Source organism: Carassius auratus, chromosome 19 (assembly GCF_003368295.1).
Source record: "Carassius auratus strain Wakin chromosome 19, ASM336829v1, whole genome shotgun sequence".
Classification (NCBI taxonomy): Eukaryota; Metazoa; Chordata; class Actinopteri; order Cypriniformes; family Cyprinidae; genus Carassius; species Carassius auratus.
In genome coordinates this window covers 2,686,260-2,709,231 of record NC_039261.1, presented here as the reverse complement: position 1 = coordinate 2,709,231, position 22,972 = coordinate 2,686,260, and the positions used below count along the sequence as shown (strand labels likewise).

At 37.2% G+C, this 22,972-nt stretch overlaps 1 protein-coding gene across 1 annotated transcript in view; it reads right to left on the bottom strand.

Annotated features, from left to right (window-relative positions):
• Positions 1–22,972, bottom strand: part of LOC113119138 (receptor-type tyrosine-protein phosphatase U-like) — a 217,742-nt gene that overhangs the window by 74,843 nt on the left and 119,927 nt on the right. The window contains exons 7-10 of the mRNA XM_026288370.1: positions 15,098–15,275; positions 10,535–10,828; positions 5,275–5,598; positions 2,166–2,275 (exon numbers count right to left, since the gene is read on the bottom strand). Of these exons, the coding sequence (XP_026144155.1) occupies positions 2,166–2,275; positions 5,275–5,598; positions 10,535–10,828; positions 15,098–15,275 (906 nt within the window). The remainder of the gene's footprint in view (positions 1–2,165; positions 2,276–5,274; positions 5,599–10,534; positions 10,829–15,097; positions 15,276–22,972) is intronic.

The following is a 22,972-nucleotide window of genomic DNA, read 5'->3' as shown; positions in this document are numbered from 1 at the left end:
GTATACTTACTTCACCAATAAAAAATGTACCTCATTTCAAAAACAATACAAAAATATTTATATTAGATTTTAATATATATATATATATATATATATATATATATATATATTGTGACGAGTCAGCTGCCTCCTCCCTGATTTTCACCGGCACCCCGTCCTAAATCGCCGCCCTTCACCAGGCTCCCGACTGGAGTGGGTGTGTGAGAGGAGGGGCGCTGGACGAGTCAGGGCTGGCGGCGTGTGATGGGGCACACCTGAAGGGAATGGAGCCTCATCACCGCCGCTGTTTAAAAGCCCAACGCGCCTCTCCTCGGGAGACCGGTCTCTTCCCCGTGCATGCACACTGGTGTCCTCGTGGGTCCAGGAAGGGTGCGTTGAGGGACTCCCGCGCCACCAAGACGTGAGCTGCCGGACCCGCGATCCGGATGGGAACCGCACCCGTATACACGGCCGACGGGCCAGGATGCCGGGCCGTCCATCCCCTACCAGCGCCGCGGCCAACGAGAGAGACGCGGCCGCTAGGAGAAGCCGCCGCCCCTCGCGCCCCGGACCAAGGAGGGGAGCGCGTGCGGCCGCCGGACTCCGCCCCTTGCCTGGACCCTTCCTTGATGAACACTGCCCGACCTACACAAATCCCGCAGCACAACGAGGACACCAGATTCCCTGTTATTTTGGACACTTTCCCCCTTTTGGCCACTTTTATTCCCTTTGTTTTATGATTTCTGTTAATAAAAGCCTCTCCGAGGCCTGACGCCACGCCCACTGTGTCTGTCTTGTGCTCCTCCCGTGACACTGGTGGAGAATGCGGGCAAGGCGGAGCCTAGACAGCGCAGTTGGGAACCATCTGGTGACGTCACTCCTTCTCGCTTGCAAACGTTCGTGAGAACCCGGACTGGGACGGAGGAAAACTGGGGACAGCCTCCCAGCCACAAAAAGGGTAAGTGACTTTTCTGTTATGGTCATTTTACCCTGTGGTTGGTTGAGGCTGTCACTAAAACCCGGTTTCTCTGTCCCTGTTCCGGTGCGCTGCGAGAGGGAGGACCGCCCGGAGAGGAATCCCCGCCCACTCCGACCGTAAGGAGCCTGGTTGAGGATGGTAGCACTCCCGTGTGGGCGGCGCCCTTATGACGGGGATGTCGCTTGGGAGGGGGAATGTGACGAGTCAGCTGCCTCCTCCCTGATTTTCACCGGCACCCCGTCCTAAATCGCCGCCCTTCACCAGGCTCCCGACTGGAGTGGGTGTGTGAGAGGAGGGGCGCTGGACGAGTCAGGGCTGGCGGCGTGTGATGGGGCACACCTGAAGGGAATGGAGCCTCATCACCGCCGCTGTTTAAAAGCCCAACGCGCCTCTCCTCGGGAGACCGGTCTCTTCCCCGTGCATGCACACTGGTGTCCTCGTGGGTCCAGGAAGGGTGCGTTGAGGGACTCCCGCGCCACCAAGACGTGAGCTGCCGGACCCGCGATCCGGATGGGAACCGCACCCGTATACACGGCCGACGGGCCAGGATGCCGGGCCGTCCATCCCCTACCAGCGCCGCGGCCAACGAGAGAGACGCGGCCGCTAGGAGAAGCCGCCGCCCCTCGCGCCCCGGACCAAGGAGGGGAGCGCGTGCGGCCGCCGGACTCCGCCCCTTGCCTGGACCCTTCCTTGATGAACACTGCCCGACCTACACAAATCCCGCAGCACAACGAGGACACCAGATTCCCTGTTATTTTGGACACTTTCCCCCTTTTGGCCACTTTTATTCCCTTTGTTTTATGATTTCTGTTAATAAAAGCCTCTCCGAGGCCTGACGCCACGCCCACTGTGTCTGTCTTGTGCTCCTCCCGTGACAATATATATATATATATATATATATATATATATATATATATATATATATATATATATATAATTTTGAGTCAAAAAGCACTCAAAGTAAGCTAATTGCATCTAATATATAACATACAATACATTTCCATGCGATTAGCTTGCAATTAAATGTCCAGTCTTATTCAGTCTGAAATAAGTCATGTTTTTAAAAACTTAATACTAAAGTCTTTTTCACAAGGGTATTTTTGATGATATATTAAAATATATCTGCATTGTCTCTGTTTCATATTAAAACACATATATCATGTATTTTTTTCATAGTATAAATGTCACTTCATACTTGGTATAGTACCTCATACTGTGTGATCAGACCATTGGGCTCCAATGGCTCCTCCCACTTGAGAAAGATCATATCGTCCAATGGGGTGAAGGTTAAAGATTCGGGTGCAATGCCTCCTGGGACTGTAGGAAACAAGAGGAAAGAGTCAGATCAATCTTACTAAACAGAGTATCAGACGCAGCTGAGATGAAGGTGAGATGACACATCTACAGACTAGAGGAGAGAGGAAGAGACCACAGACCCGTCTCATATCTGAGCGCAGTGCTAGATGCCACGGCAGACAATTTGTCTTCTTTACCAACAAACCAGGTGGAAGAAAATAGGGCAGATTGCAAAAGAGAGAGAGAGAGAGAGAGAGAGAGACATCTAGACTCTACAGGTACAGCTACATGCTGAATCCATGCTTAACTTAAAGTTTGGAAAACTTTGGCAATAGTGAATTCTACGAGCTATAGAGAGACTGACTGCCACATCCTAATACAGAGATGTGGATAGCATTGAGAAAAGAAGGCTGAAGTGTTAAGGAAAGATGATTGCAAAATTGGTTTTATTGATAAAAAATATAACTGCAAAAGACAATGATTGGCCTTCACATACAACATAAATGCAAGTAAATGTAGATGGCACCATTTTTTATGTGGCAAACAGCAACTTATCACTGTAAATATCCATCAATGCCAGCTATTTGAAAAAGTAGAATATGCCATGATAGAATAAGGCATGATTGCAATTAAGGCCATGTTGTCTACACTTCCCCCCTTTCCACGGAGGTACTACACTGCTCATGGAATCAGAAGAATCATTGAAATCTAGAAACAGCAAACTAGTCACAGATCACTGACTTTAGTTGATTATTATTATTGTTGTTGTTGTTTATTTTAAGGACCAATTCTCACTAATAACTAGCTGCTTATTAGCATGCATGCTACTAGCATATTGGCTTGTTATCGGTCCTAATAAAGCACACGTTTTAAAAGAGAGAAGTAATTTGTTGATGTCAAAGGCTGTACATCCAATCAAATTAAATGGTATGTGATGGATTTTGAGTTTAATCAAATTGTTGATTATGTTTTATTGTTTTGTGCGTTCAATTATCTGCTGCAAAACTCTGAAGACTGTAAATGTAGTCTGTGCATTTACAAGTTTTCTTATTCAGCATATGTTGTTTTAGAAAATGTGCATATTGTTTGGCTTATACAGTTCACGCCAGCACTAACACTTCTTAAGGGATATTTCATTTCTCATATTTTATACAGTAAACAATTTTGGTACTGTGGCCAAAAAATAACTGGGATGTGAGTGTTTTTTTGAAGCATCTCTGACAGCGCTGGAGTTGGCAGAAGACTGCTAATGCTTCACGCCATGTGCTGAGAAAGTAGAGTGGTAGTAAAAATGAGTCGTCATCTTTACTTTCCATGCATTGCCCCAACTAAAGATGCTTGCAAAGGTTACAAAGCAGAGAGAGTTTCTTTCCCTGCTTCTCATTTCTCATTCCCTCTCTGTGTCTTACTGCAAGCATGCTGACAACCAGTAATTTAACATTACTCGCAGCAGAATTAATTCATTCATTAACTGCAGTTCCTCATGTTGTTTCCAATTAACCAAACACAAACAAGCTCTATCTCTGTACGAAATGTATGAAAAGATGTTTTTCATTTCAGAAAATGATAAATTGCGAGCATTCATTCTGAGCTGTGTTCATTTTCAGATGGGGAGGTTTTCACTTGACCTCTGAGGGTTTCATCTTAAAGCATTAGCATGAGAATGCAAACCCACGCCGCCTGACACACGGCGTAAATAAAAATGCAAAAATAAGCAAAAATCTTTATTGCATTTTGCTGGGGGCCTTAGCTTATTAATTTTTCATACACTTCCATTTATAAGTATGATCTTCCATTTAATTATGCTGAAGCATGGTGTTCTGTGAGTCAATATTTGTGTTGTTGCTATAATTGAGGTTTGAGCAATGCAGGCAAACTGGGCCCTGCTGCAGGCACCACATCATAATTGCTCAGATAAATACAGGCCTTAGCAAAGATGGATGGGTTATGGCTACTGACCCATGCAAAAAAAAAAAAAAAAAAAAAAAAAACACCCTCCGGGTAAATGAAAGTTTAATCAAACTCTGAAAGTTTATGAATGCAGATATGGAGTATAATAATGTGATTCTTCATCAGAAGTGAAAACACTCACTGAGCTGTTTGAGAGTCTGTTCTGAAGAAAACGGTTCTTAAACTAATGGATAAACTGTGTTATGAATTTACCAAAACAGTCCTTGAAATGGAAATGATGGAGCTTTCAATCAAGACAATACTGACTCATTAAAACCTCTTTGACTGCATCTGCACAAGGTCTGCTCATTTAGTACTTGATTTAATTATGTTAATGTCCCCCCGCATGCTAAAGGCTGCATTTTCACAGTTCACATAGTTACAATTATTGACTTTGTGACTTTAATTATTAAAAATCTTACTAAATCAAGGGGTCAGGAGTCGTAATATTATGGTAACAGATATAGTGAGAAAAATATGTAGTTTTCTAAGATTTTGAAGGCACCATAATACAAAACAAATTAGTTACACTTTAAATTAAATTAAATTTATGCATTTAGCAGACGCTTTTATCCAAAGCGACTTACAGTGAATAAAGGCTATCAATTTTAACCAATCATGTGCTCCTGGGGAATCAAACCCCCAACCTTGCACTTGATAACGTAATGCTCTACCACTTGAGCTACAGGAACACTTACACTTATTAACACTTTACTTGAAGATTAACATATTTTCATAAATAATTGTAATCAAAGTTAAAATGCATTGTAGTATTTGCGTTTTTTTTTTTTTTTTTTTTGATTCATCGGACATTGATTGTTAGCTATGTTTTACTGCATTATATTTTCCAAAGGTGTAACATCTATTATTCATTATAATGTATAATAACTGTGTTTATAATTATTCATGAGATTATACAATGCATTATTAGATGCATTAGAAGGCACAATTAATGCACAATTTAAATTATTTTACGATGCATTATATATAAAAGCTTAGTTTAAAGTGTTAGAAAAAGGTACAGCAATTCCCATAACATCACTGTGTCAAATGAACAAATGAATACTCACTGTCTTCCTCGGTCTGGAAGGTGACCTCTCGGCTCTCTTTCTTGCCCTCAGGATTGGCCAGCGCTAGCCGCACGTGAACGGCGTGGAACGGAGGCAGGTCCCGGAGTGTGAAGCGGGAGGTGTTCCGCTCCACAGACAGACACTCCCTCACCGTGGCGTTATTCCCACCGGCTCCGCCCCCCGCGGCAGTGGAATAGCGGTAGCAGAGCGACAGGGAATACGTGTGGCAGCGCGTCAGGTTGTAGCCGACCGGCTCCCACTGCAGCAGCAGCTGACGGGACTGAATCTCTGACGCCGTCAGTCCTCTGAGCGGACGCATGGGCTCTGAGAACAGAGAAGAGGAAATTACATTTCACATTTAACCTTCAGTTTGAGTTAGCTTTTAGCATGCTTCTAATGTAATGGCAGAATACTCTAATAGTCTTGCTTTGTAATTAAACAAAACTTGATTAAAAACCATCAATATCTCTCTTGGTTGGCCAGTATGCTTCCAAGGCCTATATTTGGTTGCAATTGGCATATTCTAATGTAATATTCTAATATATATATATTAGGGCTGTCAGTCGACTAAAAATTTTAATAAAATTAATTTCATGATGTGCAGATTTATTAATCTAATTAATCTTTTTTGGTGTTAAATGAGAATGTATCAAGTACACATAAAAAATATTAGCTTTAAAAAATAAATATTTTATTTGATTCAACACACAATTTATTGCACATGGAGGTTTAGGCTACAACAGCCTAACGTAAACTACTTTTTACTTATTTTTGTTATTTTTATTTTTATGTTTTCTTATGCGATCATCTAATGAAAGTCATTGGTAATGAAAACAGCTTAGTTACCAACAGTCTTCAAATTACTTTAATTTATATTCCACAAAAGAAAGTAAGTCATTCAGGTTTATGATGACATATGTTGACAATTAACAATTTTTGTGGGGTGGACTATCTATCTAATTATTATCTATTATCTTTTATTTTAATGAAATAATATTCTAAATACGAAACTTAAACTGGTGGTGGTAAATGTATTTATGAGTCTTTCATTAGATTCGTTCAAACAGCTGATTCATTCAGGAATGAAATAAACAGCTCACTTTATGAATGGGTTTTTGAATCATTGGTTCACACGATTCATTCAAAACGTGGATTCATTCAGAAACTAAACACTGTTGTGCTGCTCGGAGATGTGCAACATTTTTGTTATGAATTTATAGGTACTACTTTTGTTGGCAAAGCTGAGCAAAAACAAACAATATTGTGTTTAAAATATAACACAATATTAAATTCTTATTTACTGAACTGATCACATCACGTCCACCCATGCAAACAGCACTGTGTGATATACTGTATCACTTATCATATAAAAATATGAGACACAAACTCTTACAGGAGCATTGTTGCCCCAATATCATGCATTTTAGGATATAACTGCATTCATAGAGTTGTTGTCCTGCATCATATCTGTCAACAGTCAACTGAATGAAATGGTGTGTTTGTGTTAACAGCGTTAAAATATTTTAAATCGCGTATTTCTTTTCCATAACTTATTAAGTTAATGCATTAAACTATATATATATATAACTATATATATATATATATATATATATATATATATATATATATATATATATATATATATATATATATATATATATATATATATATATATATATAAGACCTTAAATATAAAGTGAAAGGTTCTATGGATCATTTGTTGATTGGATGTTGAGAAGTGGGTGGGGTTTAAACACTTCCTGATTGAATAATTGTAATCTTGTAAGTAAATGAGTCTATCAAATCAAACTTACTATTTGCTTCCTCATTTGCATACACATTTTGGCAGATAATGGCCTACGAATAGAAGTCTGTCTGGTGTACTTTAGAATTTAGTCACAACCAGCTATCTTAGCCTTGACTTTTAGTCACTTTTCTTAGTTACGTTGATAAAATATATTTCCAGCATTTAGTACTCTGGCTTATAACTCAAAGCCAACAGATATGGACTATAAGACACACATCTCCAAATTACATTTAATGGGATCTTTAATCATGCAATGATTGTTTTCCCTGGAAAAACAGAACAATTTATGAACTGACAGATGGACAGAGACGGTCTTCTCATTAACAAGACTGGACTCTAAAGTTGTGAAAGCAGTGAGAGAGAGCAATAAAGTACATTTAACAGGTCATTCGACGAGTTATCGTTACATATAAATGAAGCATTTCACAGAGCTCTGCTTCCTCTCTCTCTCTCTCTCTCTCTCTCTCAGTACAGATGCGATTAGAGCTGCTATGAGTTGATTACACATGTCATGTGTGAAGGCAGGGGTCCTCGTCTCTCTTTCCTGTCATTTTCATTCCCTCGCTCTCACTCTAAGAGACAAAGACAGACAGGAGACGAGCCCAGAGTCCTGCGTGTCTGTAAATATAAACGCACTTGGCATTCCAGCATGAGGAGCTCCACAGCAAACACACACTGATGAATTAACACTGTCACTGTGCTTCAAAAAGGAAAACATCTCCATGAAAAAGAGGTCCTGCCAAAACATCTCCAGTTCAGATTTCCCCCACAGAACACAACACATCTGAAATCCTATTTTGCGTAAAGGAAACCATTAAGTTTTCCTTGTCCTCAATGCAACATACTGTAATGCCTTGTGTTTACTGAGACAGTCAGTGTCCGGTGAAGCCTGCAGACCCGCACCTCTGCCCTCCCTCAGAGTCCTCCAGACAAATCAACCTGATTACACAAATTAATGAGACACATCTACTGAAACTCCCACAGGCCTGATGAGGAATGGCCTCACTGCTGGATATGACACACACACACACACACACACACACACACACACACAGCAGACAGAGACTCAAGTTCGACCTCTGATATAAATGTAATCTGTTTCCCTCAGGACTGACAGAGAGAGAGAGAGAGAGAGAGATACTGTGACAGAAAACACAGAGCAAAGGAAAAAGGCCAAAGACAGAACAAAAAAACTCTTGTTATTACAAACAATTGAATTCAATGCCATTCAAATAAACGTTATAAAAAGGTTATCTGCATGTTGGCAATATACAGTACATGAAAATAACTCGGTGAGTATTATATTACAATATAAATACAATTCAGATATGCATACACAATTATGCAGCGTAATAAAGGCATGCAGCAGTAATGTGTCTCTACATCTGCAACCTCAACATCAAAATAAAGATGTCTGGCACATTAGCAACACGCGTGTTCTTCTGCTGCTGCTGGTGACCAGGATGAACAGAGTCTCAGCACCTCTGACACTCATACATTAGGAAGTGCCAAAGCAAAGTTATTACACAAGAACATGTCTACAATAGCTGTGTCCAACTTACTTTAGCCACACAAACAACACACACTCCTCAGAGGACCAGAGAACAAAGCCGAAATCTGATTATACCAGACTACTTGACTCCGTTTGGCTCGTACCTGCTTCAATACGAACTAAATCAAATTGTGGTTCTCAGAATGTTTTGTCCATTTTTGTTATCTTTGATAATATATATCTTTATATATATATATATATATATATATATATATATATATATATATATATATATATATATATATATATATATATATATATATATATATATATATATATATATATATATATAATGTTTTAGCATGACCTTATACAATTTTTTGAGCACTAGACAAAATTATCATCTATATAGCAATGATTATTAATTAAAACTCTAACAGTAATTTGTAGGGATGCACCGAAATGAAAATTCTTGTCCGAAACCGAAACACCGAAATAAATTATGCCAATTATTAGTACCATTGCATTTATTGCTATGACCGTGTACTAACTTTACTAAAATTAAGACATTGCAATTGCATAAATTAATATTAAAGTTTCAAAGATAATTACAATTACATAACTTATTTTTTTTTTAAAAACATAAAAATAAATAATTACAAATGATGCAAATATTTATTAAGCACATTGCAACAATGCACAGTATAATAAAATAAAATTCAAACTAAAAATGTATCCCACTCATGTGTATATTTAATAATAATGTACATGCCTACTGGCCTGCAGAAAGGTTTTAAAATGAACTGTTCTCTCATAAAAACAAAGTGCATTTAGGTGAAGTGCATTTGAAATTTTTCTATGTAGGACTAGAAAGTGCATCACTTCTCCAGTTGGCAAGACTGTTATCACTTCTGGGGATGGGGACTTCAGACAGATAACCATCTAGCTGTTGAGCAGTTGAGCTTGTCATCTGCCTGACATTTGAGAAATATTTGAGAGAGTGTATTTAAATAGGGCCAGGGCATAAATAAACATTTATCAAATTAAAGCAGAAATCTAGCAGAAAATCTAGCATAAATATGACTACAATCTGATATTATGTATGTATATATGTTTGTGTGTGTGTGTGTGTATGTATATATATATATATATATATATATATATATATATATATATATATATATATATCCGAAAAGATATAGTCTGTGCTAACCGACTCTATAAGACTGTACTTTTCTTTGTTTTTACTTCGTGGTCCGTCTTAATCTCTTTGTTAGGAGATGTTTTAGTGCTGCGAATAAAGGAATACGAAGAGAGAGAATGTTCTCACTGGTGTGAAGTAAATGTCGCGTGGGGCTCGTGGTCTGCGATAAGCAGGTGCACGTGCAGGTCGCGGTTTCTGTTTGCGTCATCACAACCTTTGCGGCTGTGTTGTTTCGGTGATAAAAGTCTATCGGCCGAAAACCGAAAAGGCCATTTTCGGCCGAAAATTTTCGGTGGCCGAAATTTCGGTGCATCCCTAGTAATTTGTATTGCTGCATGGTTAATAAACACAATTATCCACCCCAACCTTTAGTAAAATATAAAACAAAATGCTGATACAAAAAATATGGTACAATGTAACGGTGTTCATGCTTCCAAACAAGAGAAAACATCTTTCTATAGTCATCTACAGTAAGTGTCTGTCTCTGTTAAAGTGTTTAGTAGTGTATATAATGAGTTGTATTTGTAGCGTTATTACAGCACAAATCTTAACCTCATCCCAGACCTCACTCATTTTCAAACCTGTACCTTCAACATCTGTCCAAAAACAGCTGACGGTCACATTTACCACAGGCCGAATCCAGTGATGTCATACCAATCCACACAACCTCACACTTAAGATGTCTCAAGTGCATTTTAATATTAAAAGTGAAACATTTAATAACTGGCTAAAGAGGAAGTAAAGAGAGTCCACTGACCCGCACACTTGGTCCTGCTGACCAGCGGGGGTCCAGGCGGGCCGGTTCCTCCCTCTCCGGGCCGGGTGAGGAGGACACTGATGCGGTATTCTGTGTCCGGCTCCAGGTGCCAGACTTTATACGTCAGTGAGTTGACTCCGTGAGTTTCGGACCAGGGCGAGTGGCTGGCCCGGTACACGATCTCTCTGCGGATCACCGGCCCGTCGCCCACGATAGAGTTAGTGTTGAGCTGGATGATCAGGTAGGTGGGGCCAGAGCGCAGCAGCTGGGGCGGAGCTATCGGTGTGGGCGGGACTACAGAGTACAGGGAGAGGAAAAGAAAAGGTGTTGAGTGGATCACGCTTCATATGTTTTATCTGGCTGATTGAAACTAAAACTTCCCATGATGAGACTTTCAGATTCTTCAGAAAGATCTGCAGAGCAGCTGGTGCTACATCTGACTGGCTTCAACAAATCTTCTGGGTTTAGGATGAATAATATCTATTGAATTCTTGGACTAGATGAGCCAAGTTCTGAACATCAAATGTGCATACTTTTTGTGGTTTAGTTTTAATAACTATTCATTTTTGACTGTGCTTACAGTATATTTTCATTGTACAATTTGACCCCTTTTTATGTCTTTTATTAAATGATTGGATGTTTTATATGTAGATTATTATTAAAGAAGCCTAGATTTTGAACACAACATTTCAGAGTAGTAGTAAATATGACTGTACAGTAAACATAGATTTAATGTTTTACGTATATATATATATATATATATATATATATATATATATATATATATATATATATATATATATATATATATATATATATATATATAAAATTTACGGTAACACTTTAGTTTAGGGACCAATTCTCACTGTTAACTAGTTGCTTAATAGTATGCATATTACTAGCATATCTGTTGTTTATTAATACTTATAAAGCAAATATTCTGCATGACTATATTCTACATCCCTAATCCTAAACTTAACAACTACCCTTCTAACTATTAATAAGCAGAACATTAGGCGTTTATTCAAGCAAAAGTCATAGTTAATAGTGAGAATGAAGTGTGACCAAAATATTATTTGCCAACATAAAATGTATGAACTGTAGGAATCAATTAATCAACTGTATGAACATGCGACAATTTGCCACATCCTAACATTTATGAAAAAAGTTATTGTCCACAGTATCATATATTTGTCAAAAAGAAATTAATTTCAGAAATATGTCACTTTTTTTTACTTATCTAATATCTATTTCAATACATACTAAACAGACTTGATTTGAAACATCTTAAAAGAAAATACATAATTATGCAACTACACATTTGATTAAATAAACTATAGCTAACTAAAATCAATAACACAATGCTGAATGAAATCCAGGGTATTTATAATAATATTTTGATTAATATGGCATTAATGCTCCAGGAAATGATCTCAGAGTGAAGGAAATTGGAGTAAAATATAAAAATGCAGTAGAAGGTCAGGCAAAAGCAGCTTTAATGCATTACAACCATAGTTCTCTCTAAACTGAATCAGTGGTGCTAATATGCTAATAAACTAAACAGACAGAGTTTTTTTTACTAATAACTGACAGTGTCACATTCAAATAAATGAACTGTGTATCCTGATTGCTCAGTCTGTCTAATCTCTCAATGTAAATTACTCATCATCTCTGTATGAGATGCTATCAGTAGAACAGTATGACTGTGAGACCTTGACTTTCAATATTGCAGTTAATCACAGTGCTGCCTAAAAATCAAATATGAATCAAGCTAATGAGAGCACAGATGCAGATAAACATGCCTGAACACAGTATCAAACTCCTTTCACAGGTCTGATCTGCACCTCACGCTAGCCACAATTGGAAAGCTGCTGGTCCCATTTAACCCCACTGAGAAGCAGCCTATTACCAGCTGCACTTAACAGATCCTTTTCCTTCCAGTCGAGGAGGACGAGATGTTCCAGGACTTGACGAACCTGTTACAGTATGTGTTGCCCAATTTAAGGTAGAACTGCAGGAACATCTTGGCTTGGCAAATTCAGAAAGTTTACAAAAATGATGCCAAACTGCGTGTGAAAGCTGATCCTATATATCAGGCATATTTAAATGGCAGACCTCAGCTCGGTTCCCTTCGACACTAAAGTGTCTTTAAGAGCTGCGGATATTTTAAAAACAGAGTGAGCCGCAAAATAATTTAATTCTCTTGCTAAAACTGCAGAAAACAACAATACTGCAAATATAGTTATTTCTGACCATTGAAACCAGGTCTTTTTTTTTTTTCTTTTTTTTACTAAAGACATGCAGTGAAGAATTAGCTTATGGAATATGCATTTGTAGGAGTTTCCCTTTCAATATGTACATTTACAGAAGGAGAGCATTAAAATGAATCACGAAATGACATTTACGGACGTTTGCGCTTGTCAAATTACTGGTATTTGCACCATTATGTACCACCAAAAAAAGCAGACGGTAATTTGCGCTGCTCTCGGTAGATTGTGCTGTTCGTTATGGAAATAATCTGGTCTGCGTCTGTGCATTGTCAGTAAATCACCCGCAAAGTTTTCGCCTCCCATTGGCGCTTTTATGGAATCGAAACGCTAATTTTCACTGTTTAAAAGAATTGGCCCATAATTGTTAAAATTGGGGGAATTATTTGGAGATGGCAAGAAAACACAACATAAACTTTGAAAATATTACCGTATTTTTCAGACTATAAGTCGCACCTGGGTATAAGTCGCATCAGTCCAAAAATAAGTCATGATGAGGAAAAAAAAACATATATAAGTCGCACCAGACTATAAGTCGCATTTATTTAGAACCAAGAACCAAGAGAAAAAAAATACCGTCTACAGACGCGAGAGGGCGCTATATGTCTTCAGTGTAGACTACAGGAGTGTTAAGGGAAAGTTAAAATGATTTCTGAAGATCATGTGAGACTGGAGTAATCTAGCTTTGATCACCGGAGTACATTACAGTTATTCTAAATTGTAATAATATTTTGCAATAGAATAATATATGACTTGTATGAACCAGTACTTTGCTAAAATAACAATAACTTAAATAAAAAAAAAGTAATAATAATAATTCTGAATAAATGTTTAGAGTTATCAGTTTGAATCCGAGTAATGACTCACTCATGTGTGAAGCTAATCATAATCTGCAGGGGAATTATGAGTCTCTACAGTAAGTATGTCTGTTTCTGACAGACAGGAAATAGCTTGAATTAAAAATACAGCAAAGTTTAATGGGTCGCTCCTGTTGCTCTTTTATTTTTGCCTGTGTGACGCAAACACAGCACTCTCCAGCAGCTAATAAAGGAGGTTTGAAAACTAAACTGTAGACTGTGTGAAGTACATAATACACTGGCACAGCAGCATTGATTACTCCTTTGTTTGGTGGACTCTCTGTGACATTACCTCAGCTCCAGGAGAAGCGTGACTCATTCACTCCTTCAATCATGCCACCATCACGAGAGCCACTTGTAGCGAGCGGCCATGACGAGGCAGCGTGTGGTCATTTGCATAACTGATTGCACCAGTAATTTGGTTATTTTTGGGGGGATATGAGTGTAATCAGTCTGCCGGCTCTCTGGAGAGCTCTAGTCAGGGAGGTTACGTCTCTCATGGGCTTTTGGCTTTTGCTGAAGAGATCTCTGGGTGGGGACGTGATGTTACAGTGAATCAGCGAGATGTGCTCAGGTGCTCGTGTTTTGATTGAGAGTTCAGAAGAATCCAGAATGTTCTGTGCTGTGAGAGAATAACCTGACGATAGCAAAGCATAATGGCTGGAATTGATGGTTCCTTTTTCTAGGAGAACCATCAGCTTAGACATAAGGGGGGCATCTGACACGGATTAAATATTTGATTTAATTCTGACATCTTAAAGAGATAGTCTACCCCAAAATTTTATATAAATTATTTAAATTGTATTAATAAACGGCTAAATTCTAGTAATATGCATGCTAATAAGAAAGTATTTAAGTGACCCTAAAATAAAGTGTTACCGACTTTCTTTCTTCAAATGAAAACAAATCAAGATTTTTAGAAATAATTAATCCATCTCTGTGACTGCATATAATGCAATGGGACCCAAGTTCAAAATCAACATGATGATAATCCATACGTTCCCAACTGATGAATCTTTTTAAAATGATAAATCATTGCTTCCAGCCAACAGTCATATGTGAGTTAATCAAGAGAAAAAAAAGTGTAAAATTGTACGCTGTAAAAGTGTAAAAAGTACACATTTGTGATTTCCTGTCACAATGCAATAAAAAATACTACCACTACTACTACTAATAATAACTATTTATATTATATTATTTTTATTAATCATTTCATTTTATATTTATATATAAAGTATATTTAAATAGTCAAGAGAGATTGTTTAGAGTTTAACGTCAATAAACCTAGACTTGCATCCGTACAAATAATCCCACAATTTAAAACATGCACCAGCCAATCAGAAATAAGCATTCAACAGCCTGCAGTTTAGACCTATGTGACAAGAATCTTGCAAATAAATAAACCTATAGGATAAAGTTGAACGAAACACTGGTCATACCTCTGACAATTAGTTCAGCAAAGTTTGACACTGCGGCTCCGTACGTCGACTGAGTGATGCATCGGTACAGATCCTGCTCTCCACGCTGGGCTCCGCCCACCTGAAACCAAGCAACCAATCGACGCTCGCCGACTGATGACGTCACTGAGTATGGCGACATCAGAACACCGTTACGCCTCTGAAAAAGAGAGAGAGAGGGGTACATGATGCATAAGTAAACAATACACAAAAATATGCAAATGATCAGTGAGGTACATACCTGTACCGAATCAGCATTAGGTTAACATTTCTTATGACACAACAACAACACAAGCATTTCCTCTGGATCCGCATGACAACCACATTTTTATGAAACATTTTTCACATAAATATTCATGATTATTTTAGATGTAATAACCCTACAAATCTCTCACACCGAATGTATGGGAAACCAAACTCAGTTCTGCAAGAGCTCGGAGAAGTCCAGATTTGTCAGATAAACGAATGCACACTTCATGTGAGGTGGGAAACAGTGTAATGTAATTACAAGTGCAGTCCTGTTTGTGAGTGTGAAACTCTGAATTCTAGAAGATATGTGAGTTGTGATGTTGATAGAGGTCAGACGATATATGGTGACACTTTTTTAAAGGTTATTTTTGCCTCAAAAACTCCTAAGTTGCTGCTTATTAATAGCAAGAGTTCTAAAATATGCTAATTACAATCATTAATATGTACTAATAAATATCTAAAATGCTAAGAATATGCATGTTAATAAGCAACTAGTTGTGTTTCCTAATCTGAAGTGTTACCACAGGCTATTTTTGAAGACAAACAATTCTATCACTTACCGTATATTGATTGTTTTAAGTGTTCTATCACATATTTATGTTATTTTATGGTGCATAAAGAGCACAACAAAACTCAAAGCTCTCAAAAAAATAACTGGCAAACATTGCTCATGTATCATAAGATGTCAAGTCGAGCAAACTAGAGAAGTATGTAGAAAGTGAGATGCAGGGTGCTCAGAAAGACGAGGAACACACAGTCCCTTCATTCCTTTAACACACACACACACTCCAGGTGTTTGCATAAAGCAGCGGCTCACACAGGAAGTGATCTCAAGAATTCAGAGCACATGAAAGAAAGAGCCGGCATAGCATTAAAAAAAGAAACTGCACTTTAAGGAACTGTTCACACTGAATTCTGGCAATATTTCCATTTTGTCATCTTTAACCCGTGTAACCCTTTCTTTCTTCCATCCATTAAGGCACAAGAAGACAGAAGCTCTCGAGATCCAATGAAATGACACAAGAACGCTTTTAAAGTATCATACACTAGAAGAAGTCAACTGTAAAAATGATTTTTCTGAAGTTATAAGACAAATAGTTTTTTTCCTTTTTTTTTTTTTTTTTTTTTTTTTTTACAAAAAATAGTAATGCAGTCTTTGTATTTCTAATATTTAAATATGTGTTTGTTTGTTTTTTTTTTTTGCTTTTTGACTTTCAGTTTCTGAAAGAAAATACTAGTTTGTAACTTCTTGAATTCGATCTGTTTCTCACTCAAAGCTAGCGTCCTGTTTTACTAGGAAGTGTTATTTTAGTAATATGTACATACTAATGTTTTGAATTAGCTTTGATTTTTGTATTTTATTATTATAATCATCATTATCATTACTGTATTTAGCTTTTTGTTGTTGTTGTTGTAGTCATTTAGGGTAACACTATAATAACTGCACACTATTAATCATTAATTAAGCATTAGTAAACAGATAATTCATAATTTATAAAGCATTAATAGACAGTAATAAGCAGTTTATAAATACATATATAAATGCTGTATTCTTGATTTAAAAGTATATCTATAATGTATTTAATAATTGTATTTTCATACTTTATTCATGATCAATTTATCATTGCTCAATGAAGTATAGCATTATTTACAAACCAGTTATTTAGGAGTTGCCAGTGATTCATAAGATCACAAGAAATGTAGTAAATTCAGGTAGTTATAAATAATTTAGTAGTGGTCAGTTAACTATTCATGTGAGCTCATCTACAGTGAGGACTAGTTATGCCTTGTAAAGCATTTATAAAGGATTTTTAAAGGCTCAGTTATCTTCTAAACAAAAAACAGAAACAAACACAACACAGTGATACAGAACATAGAAATATTAACAGCCTTTAAATCTCATTTGTAAAAGCTTTACAAGGCATAAATAGTCCTCACTTTAGATGAGCTCACAAAAATAGTTAACTAACAACTACATATGTTTCATAACAACCTGAATTAACCCTGAATTACAGTAGAAATACATGTTAATAAACACTATAAAACACTATAAGTAACTATTACTATATGTCTGAATAAAAAGATGTATGAATGCACATTTAAATAATTTATTAATCATTTACTTACAATTTCTAAGTGATCTTATGAACCACTGACAACTCCTTAATAACTGGTGTGTAAATAATGCTATACTTAATTTAGAAATGATAACTTGATCATTAATAAAGTATGAAAAAACAATTATTAAACACATTATAGATATGCTTTTAAAGCAGGTATAAAGCATTTATATCTGTATTTATAAACTGCTTATAAATGTTTATTAATGCTTTATAAATGATTAATTAACTGTTTCCTAATGCTTAACTAATGATTAATAGCATGCAGTTATTATAAAGTGTTACCTAATTTAGTATTCAACCATTCGTTCAGTTAATTGCCAAAAGTTATTGAATGTCTATATTTTATTTCAGCTTTATTTCAATGAATAAAACACTTTTTAAATTGAATTAATCGATTATCAACAAGCATTACTGAAACATATTCAAATAGCTACAAAAGTAAGATAACATGCTTGTAACCATTTATTAATGAACCTATTGAACATTGCATAACAGATGTTAGTTAGTTAACTTAAATCAAAATAGTTACAAATGCAATTACACGTTCAATGATCACGTGATTCCAGCTTGCATCAGTTGATTCTCAGCTGCTCACAAATCAAACTGTTGCAGCATGTTTCAGAACATATGAAATCCACATCAAAGATAAGTGAATGCTCTTTTAATCCATAGCAGTGTATTTGTTGCCTGGTCTGCTAATTATTATTATTTTTTTTTAAGCATTTAAGTATCTGTGTTTATTGGCATGTTCTCAGAGCGTCTGTATGCTCTAGAGTCTATACTGTGTGTTGCTCCAGCTGTATAGTTACGGCCATGAGAACAGGTTTAAATGAAACAAGTATTCTCCTATAGGCGTTTCAACTGGGGTTCGCTGTATTTAGCGGCGTAATGTCAGTGTCACAGTTGTTTATTTCCAAGTTTGATGTTTTCATTAGCTGTGTGAGTGTGCGGTTGATTTCAGCTGCGTCAGAACTTCCAACTCCTGTATGCGTTTATTAAAGAAGAGAATGTTTGCTGGTTTTACAGCTGCAAAGAAGACAATTATACAAAACTGGTTTACTCTGAATGTGTGCAAAAACATTTTGGATTCATAGCCTCCTTGGGATATTTGCCTGTGAATGTACAACGACATGAATTAACGAAGATAAATCTGGTACTACTGATGCATGGCAATGGTTTTCTTCTGCCATTTTTAATGTTATTTCTCTCTTTCAAATTGTAAATTATTGATAATGTGTCTGGTGCTCCCCCTTCCCTGTTTGTTTGCTGGTTTGGATGGATGTTGTTTTGTTTATATATATATATATGCAGTTTCATTAAACATATCCAAAACGCATGACTATTATTTCCATCAGGCTGTGTTTAAGTCAGTGATATATTGTTGCTTAAAGCTATACAGTGCATTGGTAATGTGCTTCATACTTAACGTGCAGTATGTAGATGTTGCTACTAAAGGTGTTATAAATGCTAATGATTGTCTGGATAGGACAACATGCTGTTGCCTAAACTTCGGGTATAGACCTTATGCTGCTCTTCTCAGCTGCTTATTAAAGAAGAGCATCGCTTCGCTGCTCCTCTTTTTAAAGGGCATGCTGCCCCAGTCTATGCTCTTTCAGGAGCTCTTTGCTTTAGAGTTATTAGGGTATTGGGATTTTGCTTGCTTGTTATGGCCTGTTAGGGCCTATCTAGTGTTCATAATTTTTGTTGCTAGACTGCCTTATTGCTTTAAGTTATTGGTTGTTACTTATTCATCTTTCAACAGCAAGAAGCTAATGTTTAAGCTGATGTTTAGGCCATCTGATAGATCTTGAAATATGCTTGCTGCTTATGGCTCATCTTGTATTGGGAATGCATTTCCTTAAAGGGATGGTTCACTTTCAAATTAAATTTTTATATGTTTTAGCTTACCTCAAGGGCATCCAAGGTTTCTTTGTTTTTTTGATAATTTTAGGTCAAACTGTTCTTGTCTGTGACTCATATAATGGATGTGTATTGTCACCACCTCAAAGAGCATGCACAGAGAAGTCCAAATTAAACAATTCCCCATTGTAAGTACACATTGATGACATAAGACACGAAACGAGCGGTTTGTGTAAGAAAACGAACAGTATTTATATCGTTTTTACCTCTTGTACACAACCACATCCAACTGATCTGAGTGATCCTGATGTGACGTATGCACACGCTCTGGCTTAGTCTGCGCAATCGCGGAAAGCCTCGGATGTTATCTCTCACGCGTGTACGTCACTCATAGTTTACACTTACTGTCTGTGGTTTACACAGAGATTTCGGAAGTGTTACCTTTCACTGTGAAGATTTAAACATATTTAGACGCACAGGAAATTGCTATGGAAGACGATTTCCGTATGTCAACAGACAACCATATTTAAAGTATCAAAGAGACAGAGATCTCTTCAAAATTGGTGTTGTTTAGTAGTAAGTGTTGTGAGATGCCAACAGAAGTGGAGAGCATGTCTTGTCACGAATGGAACATAGCAATGCCACAACTACAAGATGATGACGAGGACATTGACAGTATCGCATCACACTGAAGATACTGAGTTTTGTCCGCTGTTGAGACGCAGCGTTTTGCACGTTGCGTTTTGTTTGCCACATATAAACCGGAGGCGACGTCAAATGTCAGAGGGATCCAATGGGATGCTGTCAATAGAGTGAGTAATGTGTTGTGTTTATTATAATCGCAATGATTATATGGTGCTGTCATGGCTGTGCTTTGTATTATCTTCTCTGCCATGTCTGGGGTGTGTTTGTGCTTCCCCTACAGGTGTGCTGCGGAGCTGTGAGGTAATCAGGTGGATTGGATGTAACGGTGCACAGGTGTGCCTATCGATAAGAGCTTCCTGTTGGGTGTCCTTTGGGGGAGCGTTCCTTTCAGTCACATCGATCCCTGGACAGGTCCGTGATGTTGATTGGCGTTGCAGTGTATTGCGAGAGTTTGAGAGATGGTCTTTGTTATGGAGAATGTGAAAATAAAGAGTATTGTAACCGCAAAAAACGCTTTCTCCTCCTTCATTGTTGCTCCCTTATAAGGGTGTAACAGGTGCATTATAAACAAATTAATTAATTACAATTACTGCATTATATTTCAGACAGTGCAGATTGGTTGCGTATCGTGTGGTAAACAGTAAACAATGAGTGACGTACACACGTGAGAGATCACTTCCGGCGCTTAGTCTCGATTGCGCAGACTAAGCCAGAGCGCGCGTGCACGTCACTTTGGGAAGCACTCGCACACTCAGATCAGTTGGACGTGGTTCTGTACAAGAGGTAAGAACAATATAAATACTGTTCGTTTTCTTACAGAAAATGCTCGTTTCGTGTCTTAGGTCATCAATGTGTACTTACGATGGGGAATTGTTTAATTTTGACTCCTCGGTGCATGCTCTTTGAGGTGGTAACCATAGACCTCCATTATACAGTATGAGTCACAGACAAGAACGTTTTGACCTAAAAATATAAAAATGGGAAATACTGCGGAAACAAAGAAACCTACATCTTGGATGCCCTTGAGGTAAGCTAAAACATATACAATTTAATTTGAAACTGAACTATCCCTTTAAGATTCTCTGACTTCTGCAAAATGCTGTGATTAAGCTAACTAGTGTATTGGTAAAGATTTTTGTCTATGTTCACACGTTGTCAGATTGAAGACATGCAAATGTCAATTGGAGACTACCAACCTATAAACGGAGTTGATTTGAGTTATTATATGCTGTTGTTATGGAGTTTTAATAGAATGCTGAGGCACTCAGGCCAGGTAAAATCTGAGATCTGATCCATTCATTGCTTGTTTCTATGGCTGCAGTATGCTATGTTTGCTGCAAACTAGGCAATTCTAGGGGCATTTCTGCATCTTTTTCAGGTATTGCATTACAGGGGCTTGCTGCTCTTGTTAGATGCTTTTAAAGAAGAGCATCCCTTCACTGCCTTCTCCTGTAAGAGGCTGCTGCCCAAGTCTCTGTTGTTCCAGAAGGATATGCTTCTTTCAGAACACCATCAGGTGTGATTGGGTGGTTCTGGCCTATCGCTTGTGTTGGGGAGGTTATTATTGCTGCTCTCTCTGCTCATTCATGACAGGCTGCATGGGTGGGCAGGGAGTGTTTTCCCAGAACAGAACCATACCGCCACACCAAACTTCATTTTACTTATTTATCATTTTGATGATAGTGGTCCTGACAGAAATATGGTTATGCACACAAGTACAGATAGCATAATTTAGCTGGTTTGACCTTAGTCACGGTTCAGCAATAAGATTGTTGTCTAACAAGGTTGAAAACTTATTTGAGTGTTTTGTCAAACTGTAATTCTGAAATCTGGGAAATTTTAAAATGTTGTAATATTGTACTTTATAATAAATCTGTAACTGTGTAAAAGACAAAGGTTTTCTCTTAAGATGTGCTGTTACTGTTGCTGTTCTGTGTTGAATTAGCTATTTTTATGTTTTTATTCAAGAATATAAACACCCTTAAGTAATCACCCTATATCACCTTAACAGACTGTGGTTTTGAGTGAATGTGTGAAGTGCTTAAAATAACTGATAAGACTTAAGTATTAAAACCAATTCTCACTAATAACCTGTTTCTTATTAACATGCACATTAATAACATACTGGCAATTTATTGGAATTTATAAACTGTCAATAGCCATATTGTGGTAATTGAATGACCATATTCTATATTCCTAATCCTACTCAATACCTAAACTTAACGACTAAATTACTATTAATAAGAAACAAATTAGGACTCTATTGAAGGCTAAATTCATAGTTAATGGTTTGTTAATAGCAAGAAATGGGTATTAAAATGTGTAACTATATTAATTAATACAGCAAGTTGGGGAAAATAATAATAATAATAATAATAATAATAATAATAATAATAATAATAATAATAATAGTAGTAATAATAATAATAATAATAATAATAATGGAATAAAAAAATGGAATACAAGTTATTGTAAAGTGTTACCAAAAATAATTGCAATGTATTTAGTTTTTTAGTTTTAGTTAATTATGACTTTTTATCTCACAAATCTGTCTTTTTTTTGTCTCAGAATTGCAAGCTCATATCTTGGAATTATTTCTGGACAATTCCTGGTCACCATCTGCTTTCATTATAATGCTAAGACCCGCAGGAAGACTTCAAAACATTCCCTTCTGTATTCTACAAAATCAAGACAGTCAGGTTTGAAACAGCATGTGAGAAAATGACAGGATTTACATTTTGGGGGGAAATCAGTTTTCTAAACCTCACATCTAACAGCCCAACATCCATTTGTTGTCTGAAAGAGCACCTTCAACAGCCTTCATCTTTTCTGAATTGCTTTGAAGCATTCATTCATGATCCTGGCAAACGGAAGAGAAAATAAACACAAGCCTGAAATAGCTGGCAGTTACACAAATGATGTAAATATCAGCATATTGCGCCTCGCTGCTCTGTGCCTTACGGTCATGCCACAGCACACC